The sequence below is a fragment of the Eleutherodactylus coqui genome, chromosome 3, assembly GCF_035609145.1.
Source record: "Eleutherodactylus coqui strain aEleCoq1 chromosome 3, aEleCoq1.hap1, whole genome shotgun sequence".
NCBI lineage: Eukaryota > Metazoa > Chordata > Amphibia > Anura > Eleutherodactylidae > Eleutherodactylus > Eleutherodactylus coqui.
In genome coordinates this window covers 252,293,722-252,312,849 of record NC_089839.1, presented here as the reverse complement: position 1 = coordinate 252,312,849, position 19,128 = coordinate 252,293,722, and the positions used below count along the sequence as shown (strand labels likewise).

Genomic DNA, 19,128 nt, shown 5'->3' with positions numbered 1-19,128 from the left:
TTTAAACCCCCAAAACAAATACAAATGAAGAGGTTAATTGTCACAGGGATTTGGACCAAGAAAGTGTCACTGCTTTGTCCGGGAGACTACAGCCAGCCGTTTGTCCTCACGTCCCGAGAGCGTGCAAGGATTTGGCACAGGAGTTTATTTTTGAAAGTGTCCTTTTTCTAGTTCCTGATTGATAGCCAGCGCTTCCTCACTCTATCCGACCGAAGCTGAATTTACAAGATATATGACAAAGCAGCACCACCCATGTACCAGGGAAGAGAGCAAAGTACATGGAACACACGCATCTGATTAGTGAACTCAATGGTAGATATCACACTTTACCATAAACTGGAATTTACTCCGCGTCGCTTCTGTGATTCTTTGTTGCATAAAGTGTTATTGCTTTTAGTATCTATCTTTATCCGTTTGATTGGGGCGACTCTCTGACACTTTATGGATCAGCCCTCTCCACACGGTTCTGTTTTGTACTGCTTTTCTCAGTTCGATCATTTGCATGTTGGTGTCGACTTTGGTAGTATCAAGTCAACGCGTTCTTTGGTGGCCAGCTCTTCTTTTGCCGCTGGCCAACCCAAGCATATGGATGTTTCTAATGAATTAGCTCGCACTATGTGGCTGAAGTACGAGAGTCTTTGTTTTGTCATTTTGCCCTCCGATGAAAACTTTGGTTTGATGAGATCTAGAACTGTTTTGTTTGTGATCTTGGTGGTCCAAGGGATTCGTAGGAGTTTCTTCCAGCACCAAAGTTGGAAGGCATCAATCTTCCTCCGGTCTATTTTCACAGCCATTAGTCAACACAATGATCGTCCCAATCACAACTATCTGGCATTTCGTCGCAATGCTTAGGTCTTTGTTTTTCCTTTATCTAACCCATACCTTACATTGCGCTGCGACCTGCCGGAATCTGTCATTTTATTTCGGGTCCTCATTCTCCTTTGCGGTCGATTTATGATCCAAGGAAGATAGATTCTTAAAATGCTTCGATTTCTTCATTGTTGGCTTTGCTTTTTCCTGTACCGTTACCGGCTGTCGGCATTATCTTAGTCTTCTTGATATTCAAGTATAGGCCTGCTTCTTCGCTTCCTTCTGCTACTGCTTTCAGTAGCTTGTAGACATGACACATTTTAATGGCTAATGTATCTGCCAAATGTTATCTCTCTTTCTGAGAGTAAAAACACTTTTTTCAACTGGCTACAAAGTACCAAACTTTTTCTTTGAGGCAGAGCACCAACAGGCTGATAGTAATCCGGCTATTTCAGCCAAATTCAACATTGTTAAATGACAAAATATAAAAGTTTCTTATTTGACAAACACTGTTTAGGTGGTAGAGACTGGAAGCCATTTTTTTTTTTTGCATGGGCAATGGCCAGTGTTCCATCTAAACTATACGCTCTGTAGAGAAAAGCATTAAAGGGGTATTATGGGCATTTACTATTGATCAATGGGGGTCCATCGCTCAGGATTCCCACTGATCAGCTTATCCTCCAGCCCGCTGTCAGTGCTATCAATAGGAATTGATTTTAATATGAGTAAAGCCTTCTTCTATTAAACTTCCGACCCAGACTATCAACATGGCTGTCTGGCCCAGCTGCACTGACAGCGGGCTGGCAGATCAGCTGATCAGTGGGGATCTTGGGGAACGGACCCTCATCAATCAACTATTGATGACCTATCCCGAGAATAGAGATTAGACATTTGTAATGCTCTCCTTTCCAGAATGTACTGGTTAGAGGGAACAGTGACAATGGTTCTATCAATATATTTCACCAGTTATTAGTAAGGTGGATGATATCGCCGAACTTCCATAGGGTATGTTGCAGAGGTATAACTATAGAGGGTGCAGTTGGAGACGTTGGCACCAAAAGAACTTTTGAAGGAGACCATTACTAAAGATGACAGGGATATTTAGAGTCTCTGTCACAGATTTTGCATCCAGGAGGTTCATATTATGCCATTGTTACTTTCTCCATGCAAATACCGTTGTGAGGATAGTCCATCCCTTAACACACAGCACTGGTAAAAACTATCCCCCAGCATATATAAGTGAGCTGGTGTTACCTTGGTTAGTTATTACTTTCTGTCTGAAACTCCTGGTCTTCCTCAGATCCTCATGTGATCTCAATTCTAACCAGCTCAGATCTACTTGGGTTTATGCTGTCTGAAATTAGTCAGTTTTTGAATATGTGTGATGCTGTTATATGGAACCTACCGCAGAAACTAGATGATGATCAGACAGCTCTCATCACACAGTTATAATAGAGGAGATCATAGCCCATCCTCCTGAATGTATACTTCTGGTCTGTAGCTTATTTAGAAGAATATAGAAGGTAATGATTATTAAATTGTCTCCCCAGCCGGCAGAAATGGTACAGCCTCTGGCTAATGTTGTGCTGATGCATCATGTGATTGATGTGAAAGTGAAATCAAAAAATCTCAGCATCAAGATGGTGCCTGCTAGGCATCAGCCAGGGGGCTAAAATTCAGGGAAGTGACTGCAATACACAAAGGAGACCTCTAGAATGTCACAGAAAATCAGACTAGGTGTCTGCCATGTAATAATGTGTTTTCGGTAGAGTGGCTCTTTATTGTATAGTTATAGGCTATAGGTTATAGGCTCCGACAGCAGAGAGGCTGGCAATATACAGTAAGAGAACCCCGACGGACATCTTCCAACATCGGAGCTGTACAGCCTTAAATCATAATGTCTTAAGACGTCAGACAGTGGATTTGAAAGGGTTAAACTACTAATTTATAATAAATTATAACAATATATTAGAACTATATAATTTTTATTGACCAATGAACCCACATACATTTGTTCTACCAGATATAACAGATACAGTATAAGGCCAGATTTACACCAACGAATTTGCGCATGAAAATTTTGTGCACACAAAACGAAGAAAATAGAACCCATTGATTTAAATAGATTCACTCACAAGCACAAATTTCCTGCGAATTTTGGTGTTACAAAAATATACAGCATGTTCTAATTTCCTGCACATTTGGCGCAGGAAGAAAATACATCTGGAACTTCTTAAAATAATTGCCATATCATTGGCTGGCAGCATCAGTGACTGTTTTTTTGCAATTGTGCACAACTTGCACATGCAAAAAGGACGGTACAATACACCAAAACGCATGCAAAAATGCAAGAAACATTCCACAAAAACGCCTTGCAAATGCACCCACAAATACGCTTACGCTAGTGTCAATCCGGTCTTGCTGTAGGGTCAAACCACGTTTTTATTTTGTTGCGAAATGTGCTGTTTCTTATTATTTTACCGAAAACAACAGGAAGCTCTCTAAGAACGGTACCTTTTTTTAGCGGGTCCTTTTTTTCCGTCTCCAAAACAGACCGACTTCACACTGGAAGATGCAGCAGGATCGTACAATAAAACAGATCTGTCAGGATCCGGTTGTTCAACGGGACAGTGAGATCAGACAGTCTCCCTTGTCTGTCCTGATGAAATAGTGGATCCGGATGCCTTTTGAAAACCCGGAGATCCATTTAAAAAAATATAAGCCAATGGACTTTTGAAAAGATAGCGAAATGTTGTGTGAACAGGCCCTAAATACCGTGTTTCCCCGAAAATAAGACAGTGTCTTATATTAATTTTTCTTCAAAAAGATTTAACTTTTTTACATGTATAGCTGCCTGGACACTATTTAAATTGACTTTTTTAATTAACTGTTGGCAGGGCTTAATTTTGGAGTAGGGCTTATATTTCAAGCATCCTCAAAAAGCCTGAAAAATCATTTTGCATCCTCAAAAATTCTGGAAAATCATGCTATGTCTTATTTTCAGAGAAACAGGGTATCACTCATTTGCTGCAGATTACACTGAGATCGGAGGGTTTAATCAGCTACTACGTGAGAAAATATTTCTGCAGATATGTACGCACATTTTCTGGGAGAAGTTCTATTTTCCTTTGTTTTTTTCTGGATTACATAAAAGTTAATGTTTACATTCTTTTCCTGCTTTTTTCTGAAAGGGCACAAAGAAAACAAACTAAAATGTCACTATGGTGGTTTTCATAGTTGCGTGTGAACTTTATTGTGCTGATTTCTATGGTTACAGGGATACTAAAAATGTTTGTTTTGTATTTTGTCATATTTTTTTCTTATTAGTCAAATCTAATTAAAAGTCGTATTTATTGTTTTGTTCACTGTGTGTTTTTTTATCGTTAACTTTACTTTGTTCTGTTTGACGTGACTTTTCGTCCCACTAGGGGGCTTTAACTTATTACTTCAAATACTTTAATCTACTGAAATATACAGTTGTGTATTCCAGTACATTCTTGCATGTCTATTTAAAATCCACAGGCATCTGTAAGGGTATCCCCTCGCCGGCAGCCTCACAGGACAGCCTTACTGAGGTCCAAGAATGTCACTAAACAAAAAGGCAAGTGCAGTGCTGGGGCGAAAAGGAGGGAACCCACTCTTTGTTTACATGTTAACAGCAAGGGGTTAAACATCCAGGACTCTTTCCTAGAAAGTAGTTAGCTAAATGCATCTCTCAAATATTCAGTCAGCTTGAAACCAATGTCATGGAGTTTTGGACTATGCAGGACATAACCCTCTAGACAACCTTTACGGGGAAGAGATGATGGTCAGCAGAGATGAAACAGTAGACAAGCATGTTATGAGGTTAGCCAGTAGAGGCTGAGCTCTGGTAGACAGATCAGATTGTGAATCAAGCCGGGTCATAAGACATGGGCAGACAGACGTGGCCATAATACAAGATGGTTCATGGTGCAGTGGTGGAGAGATGTGGTCGATAGGCAAAACAGTTCTGATAGACAAGTTGGAGAGGTGGAAAAGGGGAACAGGTTAGGAAAGGACTTGATCTGGTACCAGTAGCTATACAGAAGAGAAGGGAAATATAGAATGGGAGCTTTCTATTTAAAGTTTTATGAAGATGCAAGCCCCTTTAATTCTGTGAAGGAGTTTAGAAAGAAGAAGAATAGGAAAGCTGTTCCCCATTGTAATTCCATTATCGTCAATGCACAATCACAAGAACTTGCCTTTTCTCTCAACAGCATTTCCAGCGCAAGTAAGTGAAAATGGCACTAGAAGTATTGAAGTGGGGACTAGAATGATGAGGAACTGCAGTAGTAAAATAAGTAGGAGAGGGAAAGAGAGGCCAAAGAACATTCAGGTGTAATCACACAAGATGACAAGAGACCAGACTACAGCCCTATTGATATTAAGGCATCTTTATCAATAATGTTCTTGCAGTACATACAGTCACAAAAATACCATCCCCATGAATGTAAACAAAGGAATGTTTAATAAAAAATGGGGTCCTGGGCAACAAGCAAAACTTACCTTCTCCATTGGTCACGGCCATCAATGTGTATGTCCCAGGCCCTGTGTGACAGACAGTGCACCAGCTGTTTCTCCACTGCCACCAGTAGCATGCATGCATTTGGCTGGTTTGCATTTTGAAGGCCCAGCACATGCAACCAACTTTCATCTTCCAGCCAATCCAGATGGTTCCCTGTTAATTAAGGCACCCTCGCCCACTGAAGGGTGCCTGATCAGTTGGTTTCATATAGTTATGCAAAGGTGCTTCTGTATTTTGGATGACTGGTTTAAACAATGCCTGTTTCACTTAGCTTTCCCATTTTCCCGTGTTCTCCATTCCTGACCTCAGCTTGTATCTGGAACACACTATACCTGTCCTGACCATGGCTCTGTATCTCAGCCACGTCCCTACCTGCTCCTCTACTGCTGCACTATGTAACTCCTGGCCAGTCCACGTCAGCTGCAAGAGCACCAAGAATATTCTTGGGATAATGGCCTGAAAGTCCCTGCAGCGAAGACTAGTCACTGCAGTCACTGTGCCAGTCACTGCACTTGTTACCCATACACTATAGAATATGGTTTAAACTTAGCACTATCATCCATAAAGCTCTCTAAAGTGCTGCACTGCCCCTATATATCCTCTATCTACAATGTCTACCCCTGTACCCATGCTCTCTCCTCTAGTAATGATCTTAGACTAAGTTCCTCCATAATCCAAACCTCCCACTCCCATCTCAAAGACTTTACTCAAGTTGCACCAGTTCTCTGGAATGCGCTATCATGGATACTCAGACTAACTGTCAATATCCACAGTTCTAAGCATACCCCAAAAACATGTCTTTAGGCAGACCTACCATATTCCACAATCTAACACTTCTCCATTTAGCCCTCTTCTACATACTCTCTCAGAATCTGACCTCTTCTTCCATCAGTAACCACAATGCTGTCTGAACTCCAAGGCAATTCATACCTTTGCTTACACAAATATTATGTGCTGGTGATTGGGTCATGCAGGTTCTTGTCTACTACCCTATTTAACATAAACATGGTCAGACTATATGTGAACAAGCACGTTTTCCTCATTTCACCCCTAAAATTGTTAAAATTGTTTATTATTTTGCTAGTGTGAAATGTCCAATTTTGAGCTGTGGTCTCCTCAATTATAACTGTGTGAAAGGAGCTATGTGATCATCATGGGCTCTTCCTCCACAAGAAAGTGTTTTTTTTGCTTTTTTTTTTAAAGCAGTTTACACTACTTCCATAAAAAGTAGTATAAACCAGCCAAGCCCAGGGAGCAGTATCCCATCCTGAAGGCTCTCAGAACATCTCACCACGCCCGCACAAGAGAATGTCGCCTGAGGGATAGAAGGGTGTTTCCAGGGGGGTTGGCAACTTTCTGATGTCATTCCCTGCTTGACATCATTCTCCCACACAGACGATTCCCTGTCATACGCTATACATCCACATGAAAAACTGTACACATACGTGTCCATGCGCAATTCGCTTCAGCGGTCATATGCATGTCTTCCACTACAGATATCCACTTGTAGAATCCGACCCATTCGTGTGAGCCTGGCCTAAATCTCCTGTCTGCCCATACATTTCCAATTAGGCTGGGCTCACATGACTATAAGAGTAAAATGCTGCATAAGTCACGCAGCGTTTTACCACCGTGGAGCCGTTGGTGACCCGTGCTATCGCCACGTATGGCAGCAAAATTGTTCGAGCATGGCAGTATATCTCACGCTGCTGTCATCCTGCGCTGTTGCTTTGCAATGGTGCGCATACACACCACCCATATAAAATGCAATTGCTTATGGATGACGTCGATTTCGCGCCCATAGAGAACAATGAACTCTCTCACGCATAATATGATGCAAAGTACAGCATGCTGCATTCTTTTTTGCACTTGCATATTACGCAATTCCTACAAGCAAATATATGAGAGGAACGACGTATAGCAATGTATTTGATTGCCTGCAAATTACCGCATACAGTACGTGTGTAATACGAGGTAATCATACGCTTGTGTGATGTGAACTGCAAGACAACTCTTACAATCAGACTGAGGCTAATTCCACACGGAAAATCGCAGCAAAATTGTATCTTTAATCACTGCGATTTTTTTGGAGAATGGTCTCGCATTGAATCGCTGCCGCCCATGATAAAATTTGTTATTGCAAAAGTCAAAGGGGCTCTGTAATGTTAAAATGGCATCGCAATGCGTGTTTGTAGTGTTGCAATGCGATAAAAAGAAGTCCCCATAGGAATACATGGAAGATAAAAAAATCGCACATCGCAGAAAGATAGAGCATGCCGCGATTTTGTATCCCCTCAACATCGCATCAGTGAAAAACATCGCAGATGGGAAGGAAACCATTGTAAATCGTTGGTGTCACCTTCTGCTTTTTTTTACTGACTATCGCAGCAGGCGAAAATTGCGCGATTTTCTCACCCGTGTGAAACCACCCTGAATCCCCGATAGAGAATATCAAAAAGCATGAAGCATTTTGGATAGAGATGGTAGAAGTGATTTCCCAGCGATCTGCAATTTTAAGGTATCAATGAAGAATATAATTTCTACATATTTGCTCAACTAAAATTTTTCGCAATTTTGAAACAAACAAGCAATAGTTAGTTAAACCTGCTAGAAAACATTTAATTATATTTTATACTAGCTGATATACCCGGCTTCGCCCGAGTTAATTTGGTACTGGTGTTTATCTGGTGTTCACACGGAAAATCTTATGAAGTCGTGGTTACTTTAGAGATACCGAGGAAAAAAACATGTTCACCATTTTGAATGGTTCTTTGCGTTACCCAGGAAACAACACGTGGAGGTAACCATGCGACGTTTCCTTTATATAAAATGACATCAGGAAGTGAGAGAATTAGATTGCATACCTAAAATTTAGACGCTAATTCTTTTGCGCTTAGAATTTAATAATCAAGTTGGGACCCATTAACTTTTCCTTTTTATGACATAATCAATGCTTGTGCCAAATTTCAAGTTTCTATGACATCGGGAAGTGAGAGAATTAGATGACGTACGTAAAATTTAGACACTAATTATTTTGTGCAAGAATTGAATAATCAAGCTAGGACCTGTTAGCTTTTCCTATTTATGACATAATCAATGCTTGTGCCAAATTTCAAGATTCTATGACACCTGAAAGTGAGAGAATTAGATGACGTACGTAAAATTTGGACGCTAATTCTTTTGCGCTTAGAATTGTTTAATTGAGTTGGGACTAGAGATGAGCGAACGTACTCGGTAAGGGCGATTTCGCAATCGAGCACCGCGATTTTCGAGTACTTCACTACCCGGGTGAAAAGTACTCGGGTGCGCCGGGGGCCGGGGAGAGGCGTGGCGGCGCGGGGGGTAGCAGCAGGGAACAGGGGGGAGCCCTCTCTCTCTCCCTCTCCCCCCCACTCCCCGCTGCAACCCCCCGCGCCGCCACGGCGACCCCCGAATTTTTTCGCCCGAGTACGGAAGTACTCGAAAATCGCGGTATTCGGGCGAAAAAGGGGCGTGGCCGAGCACGTTCGCTCATCTCTAGTTGGGACCCATTAACTTTTCCTATTTATGACATAGTCAATGCTTGTGCCAAATTTCATGTTTCTATGACATCGGGAAGTGAGAGAATTAGATTCCGTACGTAAAATTTGGATGCTAGTTTTTTTGCGCTAGAATTGAATAATCGAGTTGGGACCCCTTTACTTTTGGACATAACCAATGCTTGTGCCAAATTTCATGTTTCTATGACATTGGGAAGTGAGAGAATTAGATTACGTACGTAAAATTTGGACGCTAAATCTTTTGCGCTAGAGTTAAATAATTGAGTTGGGACCCATTAACTTTTCCTATTTTGGACATAATCTATGCTTGTGCCAAATTTCATGTTTCTACGACATCGGGAAGTTGAAGAATTAGTGGCGAGTGAGTCAGTCAGGGAGTCAGTCAGGAAGTCAGTCAGTGAGTCAGTCAGTGAGTTAGTCAGTGAGGGCTTTCGTCTTTATATATATAGATACCTTCCACATCAGACATGATGATGAAAACTGTTTCAAAATTCACTAAGAACCGATCTAAAGAACAGCAGAGGGAGGGGAATTTCATGCAACTGTATATCTACTACAACATAATATAGCTCATAATTATAGGGCCACTCCAAAGAATTGTGTATTCCCATTCATGTGAAAAAATCGTGCCATCAAAACGAGAAATCCGCCACCGCTTTAAGTTGCCGATTTTCCTCGCTGCGTGAAAAGATAGGTCTTGACCTTTCTTTTGTCGAAAAATGCAGGAAGCTTCCATAGACTTCCGAGGTAATGGACAGGCACCACGTCACAAGCAGTGCTTGCTGTGGGCGGCCCGTCCGTCCAGGCTGAACTCCGAGATTCTGAGCGTGCGCTGTGGAGACGCGGACTATCCTGACTCCTGTCAGAGGGCACCTCTCCACTGAGCATGCGCAAATTCCCAGAGGGGGGCAGCTCATCGGAGGAAGAAGAGGAGCCTGCTGGGAGATGACCCCGCTGCAGAACAACATTAGGAACAAAGTAAGTGTAAGAATTTTATGCTTTAGCAGCTATTGATCGTGGGTTCCCTGTGTCCGTTAGGCAGACCAGGAAACAATGGCCGCTAAAGCATAAAAATCTGATTCGTGACAGAACCCCTTTAACATAAAAAAAAGTTAAAAGGTTGAGTTGAAGTCCACGCACTCTTCTCCATTGGCCGCAACTTATCAAAAATTGATTTGGAGCATAAACTAATGTGAAAAGGTCTGATAGCTTCATTCAGCGTTCTGTTCTACAAGTTCAGCAAACTTTTCACTACATAGACAGTTTTAATGAAGTGTTGCGCTCTAATCTCTCGTCACATGGCACTTAGTTATGTCATGAACAGTCGGCTTGATATAAATATGAAATAACAAACAGGCCAAGAGGGAAATTGCAGGGCTCTTTCGAAGTTATCTGGAATTATATTCTCCGCAAATGCAAGCAATTCTACTTGACACTGGACCGAGGCCAAGAGGCTCTTGGTTTCTGTGCACTTTGTAGCCATAGTCTATATAGTAAGGTCTTTTAAGTCAAGGCACTTAAGCCCTATCAGGGAAGTCCATTCATTCACATGCTTTCTTGGGAAATATACAATATGTACTGTACATTTTTGTTACAGCCTAAGCCAAAAAGCACATTACTGTTGTTTTACTGGGCTCAAGACCACCAAGCTGAGCTAGTTAGAAATTCCTCTGCTTTGGAAACCACAGATTTCGAATTCCCAAAAATGACGCATTGTTCAATTATGTGTAACCAAGACCGATTGTTTCCTTCGAGAATATAGAGAAAACATTATAGAACAATAGCTTTATTAATTCATAGAAACCCAAATGTGGTTGAAAAGTTGAAAAAACAAAGACTTAAAAGCTCGTAGAGATTTATGCTGTTCGACCAGCCTGGTGCATCAACCACTGTCCATAAAAAGGATATTACATGATCTGGCGGTAGAACTGGTTACTTATGTACCATATGGTGGTAGATGAGTGAATGGATTAATAGCCACTATGATGGAATACTGATAATGGGGGATGGAGGACTGACCCTGGGAAAATTTCACTCTACAGGTCTAATAGCTCTAAAGACTTCAGTTTAAATAGCAAATAGCCACAAAGTAAGTAATCCCCTCTTTTTAGGCAGAACATTAAGGATTATGTGCTTGTAAACCATGCCGCAATACGAAATAGCCATAAAAGTCAGGTGAGAAAGTTTGAAGTAACTATACACCCTATCTCAAATATCCTAAGGAAAAATGATTATGTGTGCTGCAAAATCCATATCAGGGGTGGATTAAACTTTATAAGAATGCTTCAACTCAACAGAGTATAGACTTTTAGTCAATGCGTTGATCAGACAGATCTGGAAACAATGAGTTAATAACCTCCTGTAAAAGCATAGGAGCAACCGAAGGAGGTTAATAGGTCTTCTACATGAAGTAGATGTGAGAGCGCTAAATGCTGAAACAAGATACGGTGTCTGCAATGTAGGTTTGCCGGCTGCCAGAAAAAAAAGGCCGGTAGAAAGAAATATATTCCAGTAAAGAGTTTGTGAGGGCAGGGACAACTAAGAGAAAAAAATGCCAGTCTAGACTCCTATTGTGTATATCAAAACCAGATGAGTGTAAATTCCCGCCTAGATTACCTATTTACTCTGCAGACCTTTTCGGAGCAGTAAATGGATTATTTTAGAAGGTGCTTGTGTCTAAATAGGTCTCAAAAGCATCTTAATGTGCTGTAGGGATCTGAAATGTAGACAAATGTAACAAAGTAGAGATATTATATTGACAGTCAAGGAACTTGTAATTCCGGCCCATCCGTAGTTGCCGAACTGCTGATTGCTTCGGTGGTCAAAGAACCATTATGGTAGTGCCTGAGGGCCCGTTGTCAGGAGGTCCTCCGATGGATGCAACATACAAGAGAGAACCAGTGCTTAAATGTAATGTGTTATTGAGTTTTAGGTGTGTTCTATAACCATGGTAGCTGGAAAAGGTGCCAAGACCTAATTTCATGGTGGCCCAGATGACCCTCAGTCCCAGTTCATTACACATTGAAACATAAACATATTTAGGGTCTGTTTCACCAGAAGTTAGTTAACTTAATGCTATTTATTCCACCTCCTGATTCATAGTTCTTCTCCCTACACATAGAGAGTGTGAAGGGTCCAAGACATGAAGGTCATAGTTACGGTATAGACAGCCCAGACCTGTATTGCTACTGTCTCTTAACTTGTTCACATAGTCTTAAGCCAGCCATACACATAAGATATCTTCTCTGCCAAATCATGATCCACTCTGACATTTAGCTTGAACTAAGCCATGAAGAAATATCTAAATAATTCATTCACATATTAACAAAATGGATGAAGAAAAAGGGAGCGGCCCTTGTAGAACTGCTATTCTTTGTCTAGAGCTCTTTTAAAAAAAACTAATGCCAAGCAGCAAGTCTAACAGAGGCTGCCTGCACATGGCCAGGTCGAATTCCGCATGCGGGATCCCGCAGTGGAATCTGACCCTGTGCCCAGCCGGCAACCCCAGCGTACCTGTCCACCGTCTTCCAATCTGTGCTGCGGATGTGCCGGCCAGTGCACATGCGCAGTACAGATTGTGCCACGCCATTGCTAGGCGATGACGTGGATCCTGTGACCTTTCCGCAATGATGATTGTGGAAGGGTTACAGGCGGACGGCTTACATTTACTTCAACGGAAGCCATTCATGCGGAAGCCGCACAGAATCGCACCATGTTGTAATTTCTTCTTCACGAGCGGAAGATTGCAATCGATTTCCGTTTGTGTAGAGGAAATCGCGTTTTCCCATAGCATGCTTTGGTGGAATTGCTGCGGAATCCAGAGTTCCGCAATGCAAAACCGCCCGTGTGCAGGAGGCCTAAACTTATACCTTACAAGAGGTCAGAAACAAGACACAAGGAAGGATTTAGAGTTTTGTCCATGGGGCTTGTATAGTTATCCCCACCTTGGTCAGGAATGTAACCTTACGCAATACCGTGGGCCGTAGTCCACTCACACTAGTTTGGAATATCATCCCAAGGATACGGCCCGTCTTCCATCTTTGGCCCTCAGTATATCAAGACAGCTTCAGTGGTCTTACTAGTGTTGCTCTCCATGGGGGATGGCGCTGCTCTGTTGCCCCTTAAATGGTCACCGCCACGACTCTTACAAGCCTGCTAGTGGTGCTCTCTGGTGCTCTCTGGTGCGTCTGCTTCTCATCGCAGCTGAGTACGCCAAACTTTCCCGGGCACGTTCCATAGTGGCACAAGCTTACCCTCTCACTTTCCTCTATGTGTCACCAAGATGCGGAACCCCTCCTGAACCTCAACAATATGATGGTTTGTGCCCTTTGCTGCTTCCAATCCTCGGTCATGGCTCTGACTGACGAAGAGGAACTTGTTACACAGCATTGCAGCACTGCCAGGTGCTGATCAGCGCTTTCCAGACCAGTGTTAGCAAGCACTAGGTCTTCTTTCTTTTCCCGTTCCTCCTCTAGGGCAGGTCTTAGACTGGAGGGGACATGGCCTACTGGTAACAGCGGCTCTGATCTGAAAAGAAGATTTAGCCATCACATACAGTAAATTGTGCTCATCACAATCACAAGCTTCAGCGGTGATACTACCATAAACGGCATATGACCACTGAAGCCTATGATTGGCTGAGAGGTAACTTGCACAGTGAACAGTATGTAACCACTGCAGCTTCTTCAAAGAGGCAATGTCCAAGTCTCCTGTGCTGAACCAGGGGGAGCAACTTAATGAGATGAGTATATGGCTTATTATTTTACAACATTTACCGCCCATTAGAAATTTTTTAAGCCCTGGAAAACCTTTTTCAAAGAAAAAAATGCAACTTTTATTCCCTTATCTCCATAGATACCTCCATTACACTTTCACTTTCAAGCAAAGACGTTTCCTTATAAGCTTTATTATTTTTCAATTTGCTTAGTGTATTTTTCCACTTTGTCAAAAGTTTTTGGAGTGTGGAGAAAACCCACACAAACATGGGCAGAACATACAAACTTCATGCAGATATTGCCCTTATTTGCATTTTAATCAAGTACCCCAGAGCTGCAAGGCAACAGTGTCAACCACTGAGCCCCCGTGCTCCGCTTCGCTATATACACTCAGCGCCAAAAGCCATTATCCGGGAGCATAGAAACAAAAATGTTAGCATGCAGTACAATAATTCCCATTGTTTAACATGTAATATAAATAAGCCAAAAAGCCAGTCAAAAAGTAATACTTACTGGTTTATTAACATCATTCATAACAACACATGGATGGAAATGGCCGTAGAAGCAGAATCGTGAGCAAAGGTCATAATTCCAGTACTGTCACTTCCGTCCAGTGACTGCCTACTGCTGAATACATGTATTGTATCTGCTGTCTTGAAATAACTTCACAGCTCCTGGAAAGGTCATCATTTACACATTTCTTAAGCAGATTTATTCTTCCTCACTTTATTTGTGTTCTCCTGTAAGGAATTCTGCATATTAAAGACGTGGCATGCCAGAAATGCTATGTAAAACATCAACAGAAAAGCAATGATAATTGACTTTTCATGCTCAAAGGGTTATTGTGTGAGTCCGACGGGAGGCCTGACTTTTCTGACCTTCAGGAAGATTTTTTCTCCTCTGTGTTTTGTTAGTAATTGAGAAAAAGGAAGGGGAGAAAGCTAATAACGAAGGAATTCTTTGCAGTTGTTGGAGGTGGGGATTTGCAAAAGCTCTGCTTGGTTAACCTATTGCCAGGCTTCTGTTGGGCTCATACAAAGGCACATTGTCCCGTTCCATGGGGCTCATGCCGACCATGTACATAGCTCCGTAAGGATAATGTCAATGCTTGGGCTCTAATTCAGCGCGGCACTACGCACGCTACACCTCAGCTTCGTTACCGAGCTTTCCTTCACGCTGACGCTCTCGCACATGAAGGTGAAATAATGTCTCCTTTAATAGTTCATAGACTCTTGGATGATTTCTACTGTAATTTATTCTTCAGGCAGATAATTGAGAAAATGTTTCAAAATGTAGAAATTTTGCCAATTAGAAACTGTAATCCAAAACTGTAGAATGGAGCATTTTTTAAAGGACTTTTTTGAAGGAACCTGTCGCATGCTATAAGCACCATAAACTAAGAAATGGTGCTTATACCCAGTTTCCCTAAAAATAAGCCCTACCCAAAAATAAGTCCGGGTCTGATTTTTCAGTATTTTTGGGGAGGCTTGAAATATAAGCCCTAGTTACATTACCTTTAAAAAAATATATATATATATTACCTAGCAGGCTCAGTCCAGGTCCCTCCTGCTACTTTTCAGAGCCCGGCGCAGTTCCCACAGCCATGGGCCGCCCACAAGGATCACTTCCTGGCTACAGGATTCATAAATTCCACCTCCAAAAAGCGATGCCTGTGAGTGGTTTTTCAAGCGCTGCATTGATTGGCTGAGTAGTGCTTGAAGAACCAATCACAGCCATCACTTCATGGAGGCAGGATTTATGAAACCTGTAGCCAGGAAGTGATCCTGTGTGGGAGGCTGAGGACTGCGTGAACCACGCTGGGCCCTGGAGAGCAGTCGAAAGGACCTGCACCTAGCCTGCTAGGTAAGTAAAATAAAACATTCCTCGAAAATAAGACCTAGAGCCTCTGTTGAAGCAAAAATTAATATAAGACAGGGTCTTGTTTTCAGGAAAACACAGTAATGCAGGAAATAAGTCTTAGGATGTGTTTTTATATTTACCACTGATCAGCGGTGGAAGCTGGTGCCTGGTCAGTCAGCCTGACTCTTTCTTTAGTTAGTACGCACTCTCACTGTTCTCTATGGGCGTATGCGCATGCATTGACTGAAGAAGAAACAGACTGACTGACCAAGCACCACCCAGTGGTAAGTATAAACAGCACATCCCCTGACTCCTCCTTCTCTGTCCTACAAGCACCATAACTTAGTGACAGGTTATTTTTAAAGGGTTTTACAGGACTAAAAAAGAGCCTTAAGATAAGTCATAAATGTTTGATTGCTGAAGACCAAACCCTGGGACATCCACAGTCAGCAGACCAACCGGCTGTACAACTGTCCTTTCATTGTTAATCCAGACACAACAGCTCATGCTTACAACAAACCTTAGGATAGGCCATCAAGGTTTGATCGCTGAGGATCTGACCCCTGGGACACCCACCGATCCGCAGAACAAAGGGACCGCAGTGTTCTCGCTCTCCATTATTTATTAAGGCACTGTGACTTGTCCTTAGTTGCAGCTATGACTGGTACTACAGTTCAGCCTCATTGTGGAGATGTAACCTCACCAGGTAAAGTAGCCTAAATCCTTTTAACTTCTTAGCGATGGGCGTATTTTAATGATCACGTTATTTGCTTAGTTTTTTTCATCGCCGTATTGAAAGAGCTCTAACTTTATCATCAACTTAGCCATATGAGGGCTTGTTTTTTACGGACAACTTGTATTTTTAATGGCATGACTTTGAGATACTTATAATGTGCTGTAAAACTTTTTTCATTAATTTTTTTTTGAGGGGATGTGAAAAAAGAAATTATAAAAAATTATAAAAAAGATATTTATTTTATCGACAGAGTTGTATAAGGATTTTTTGTGGGACACTTCTGTAATGCAATGAACTCTGCATAAGAGGTTAGCCTATTAGAATCTTCCGGAGTCGGGGTCAGATAGGCTGAGTGACTTGGCAGACGTGGAGGCCTTTGTCAGGCCCCTGGCTATGATGGGAACCCATCATTACCTTGCAATGGCATTGTGGGGTGCCAATCCAATGGGTGACGGGGAGCCCTCTCCCCCGATACCTGCTTACATGACACGATCACTATTGATCACAGCATGGAATGGGTTAAAGCGCCAGGAATGTAGGTTTCTCTGCTCCCGGCCATTAGAGGAGGAGCCTGGCTCTCAGTGGACAACTAAGCACAGGCTCTCCCTGGCACGGGAGACTCATGCCAGGTTAAACCTGAACTGCCGTAAAAGGATTATATGCAGGGTTAACCCCTTAGTGGCAAGCCTATTTTGTTGTTAAGGACCAAGCAATTTTCATTGCCCTATTGCAAGAGCCATAACTCACTGAAGTAGCTGTATGTGGGCTTGTTTTTTTAGTACCAGTTGTATTTTTTATTGGCACCACTCTGGGGCACATTATTTTTTTTGCCATCAGAGCTATGTGAGGTTTCCTTTTTATGGGAAGAGCTGTAGTTTTCATAGGTACCATTTTGAGGTACATGTGACTTTTGGATTGCTTTCTATTGTGTTTTTTGGGAGGCAAACAAAAGAAAAATAGCAATTCTGGCGTTAGTTCATCATGTGCGATAAATAACTAAATATTTTCATGGTTTGGGTTGTTACGCAGGAGGTAATGCCTATTATGTGTTGCTTTAAAAAAAATCTTCGGTATTTTATCCATTTAAAAGGTTTTTTTTGGGGGGGAAATATACATTTTTTTTAAATAGATTTTTTTGTTCATTTGTTTAACTTTTTTGACAGTATATTTTAGTACCAAAATTGGAAATGCCTACATCACCAGCCTGCTGGCTGCCATGGGAATCCATTGGTACCTTACAATCACTGCGGGGTGCCGATGGATGATAGAAGGATCCCCTTCCCCGTCATCTGCTTACATTGTGGCATTTAAGAGGTAAAACCGCCATAATCGGAGGTTTCTCCTTTTATGGTGGTTTGAACCTATTTACACGGCCGTAGGTGTTTTACATGCGCCGTTAAGAATGCCTGAACGGCATTCTTAACGGCGCATGCCTCTGCCTACCCCATGAAGCACCTCCTATTCCTGTTGGCGCTGAGGAAGCTGCTACTCCCCATAAAGTGCAACAGGATAGTATCATACCAGTAAGCATTCATATAATGTGAAGCGTGGAGACCCCATCGCCTTAGCCATGTACCCTCTCATTTGTAAAGTGCACTCTATAACAAATCCCTTTAACTGGTAAGACTCTTTACATGCACTATGATGGAAATGAGTTCCCACTAAATGATATACAGTGGCATGGCTTAGTGTTAGCCTACTAGAAAGAGGTCTCAGCGGGAGAAATATGAGGGGGATGGGTTGGAAGGCGGTGAAATAACTCTATTTTAAAAGTGCGGTGGAATGACATAAGGGCCGAGAAGAACATGTTCTTGTGTGAGAGAGACATATAATACTTCTACAGGAACCACAGCACTGAGTGCTTGCTTTGAGAAGAATTATTGGGATAACCCTCTATAATGACAAAAAGGAATGTGACATTTCAGAACAGACCGCCCAATAACTCTCTGGATTATCTTATCAGGAGTCCTTTACACGGAGTCCTCTGCGCCATTCTCTTGTTACTAGCACTGGAGTTACACAATGCCTTTACTATACTGTATGCTTGAAAAACGATTAAAGGTTCCTTTACATGGGTGATTATCCCCAAATAATTGCTTGAAACAGCAATTTTCAGCAATAGTTGGCCCGTGTACACAGCAGCGACAGCACCAGGCAAGAAATCGCTCAGTAGTCACTTTGTTTCAACTTGCTGAACGACTCCCAGGTTGCAGTGATTGGAGATGGGCCAGCCAGAGGAGATCTTTAGCGCACTCCGCACAGGAGTGATAGATGCTGGGATGACTGTCGGCTGCTTAGGCACCCAACAGTTGTCCCGTGTAAAGATCCCTTAGCCAGTGTATGGCCACTGAGAAAGAGCATGCATCCACACTGAAATATAGTAGCCAACGACGATGGAAGTCATCATTACATTTTCCACATTTTCTTATTGTACATGATACATTGCATGCAAAAAAAGGTTCATTTAAAGGAATTTTCCAGGGAGAATACAACTGATGACCTATCCTCAGGATAGGTCATCAATAATTGATCGGCTGGGGTCTGCAAATACACAGGGGTCGGAGGGGAAGTCTCTGCTCCGACCTCTGTGTAGTGGCCAATGCTTGTAACTGCAAGTGCAGCTCTCACTGAAATCAAGTGGAGCCGTGTGTGCGGTTACAAGCGCTGGCCACAACACGGAGGTGCTGTCGGTGGGCGCACAAGCAGCTGATCAGTCGGGGTCCCGAGCAACAGACCCCAGCCAATCAACTATTGATGACCTATCCTGAGAATAAATCATTAATAGTATTCTCCCTGGAAGACCCCTTTAATGAATGTCAACTATACAGGATGGACCATGGAAAAGCAGCTGGCACTGCACTCTCATAAAAGATACATGAAGGAAAATAGTTGAAGAAGCTGTTGAAGAAGTCTGGCGGAGGG

General features: G+C 42.3%; 1 protein-coding gene across 1 annotated transcript in view; it reads right to left on the bottom strand.

Annotated features, from left to right (window-relative positions):
* DNM3 (dynamin 3) overlaps nt 1-19,128 on the bottom strand; it is a 310,170-nt gene that overhangs the window by 45,601 nt on the left and 245,441 nt on the right. Inside the window, exon 15 of the mRNA XM_066594996.1 lies at nt 14,124-14,350. Within this exon, the coding sequence (XP_066451093.1) occupies nt 14,332-14,350 (19 nt within the window). The 3' untranslated portion in view covers nt 14,124-14,331. The remainder of the gene's footprint in view (nt 1-14,123; nt 14,351-19,128) is intronic.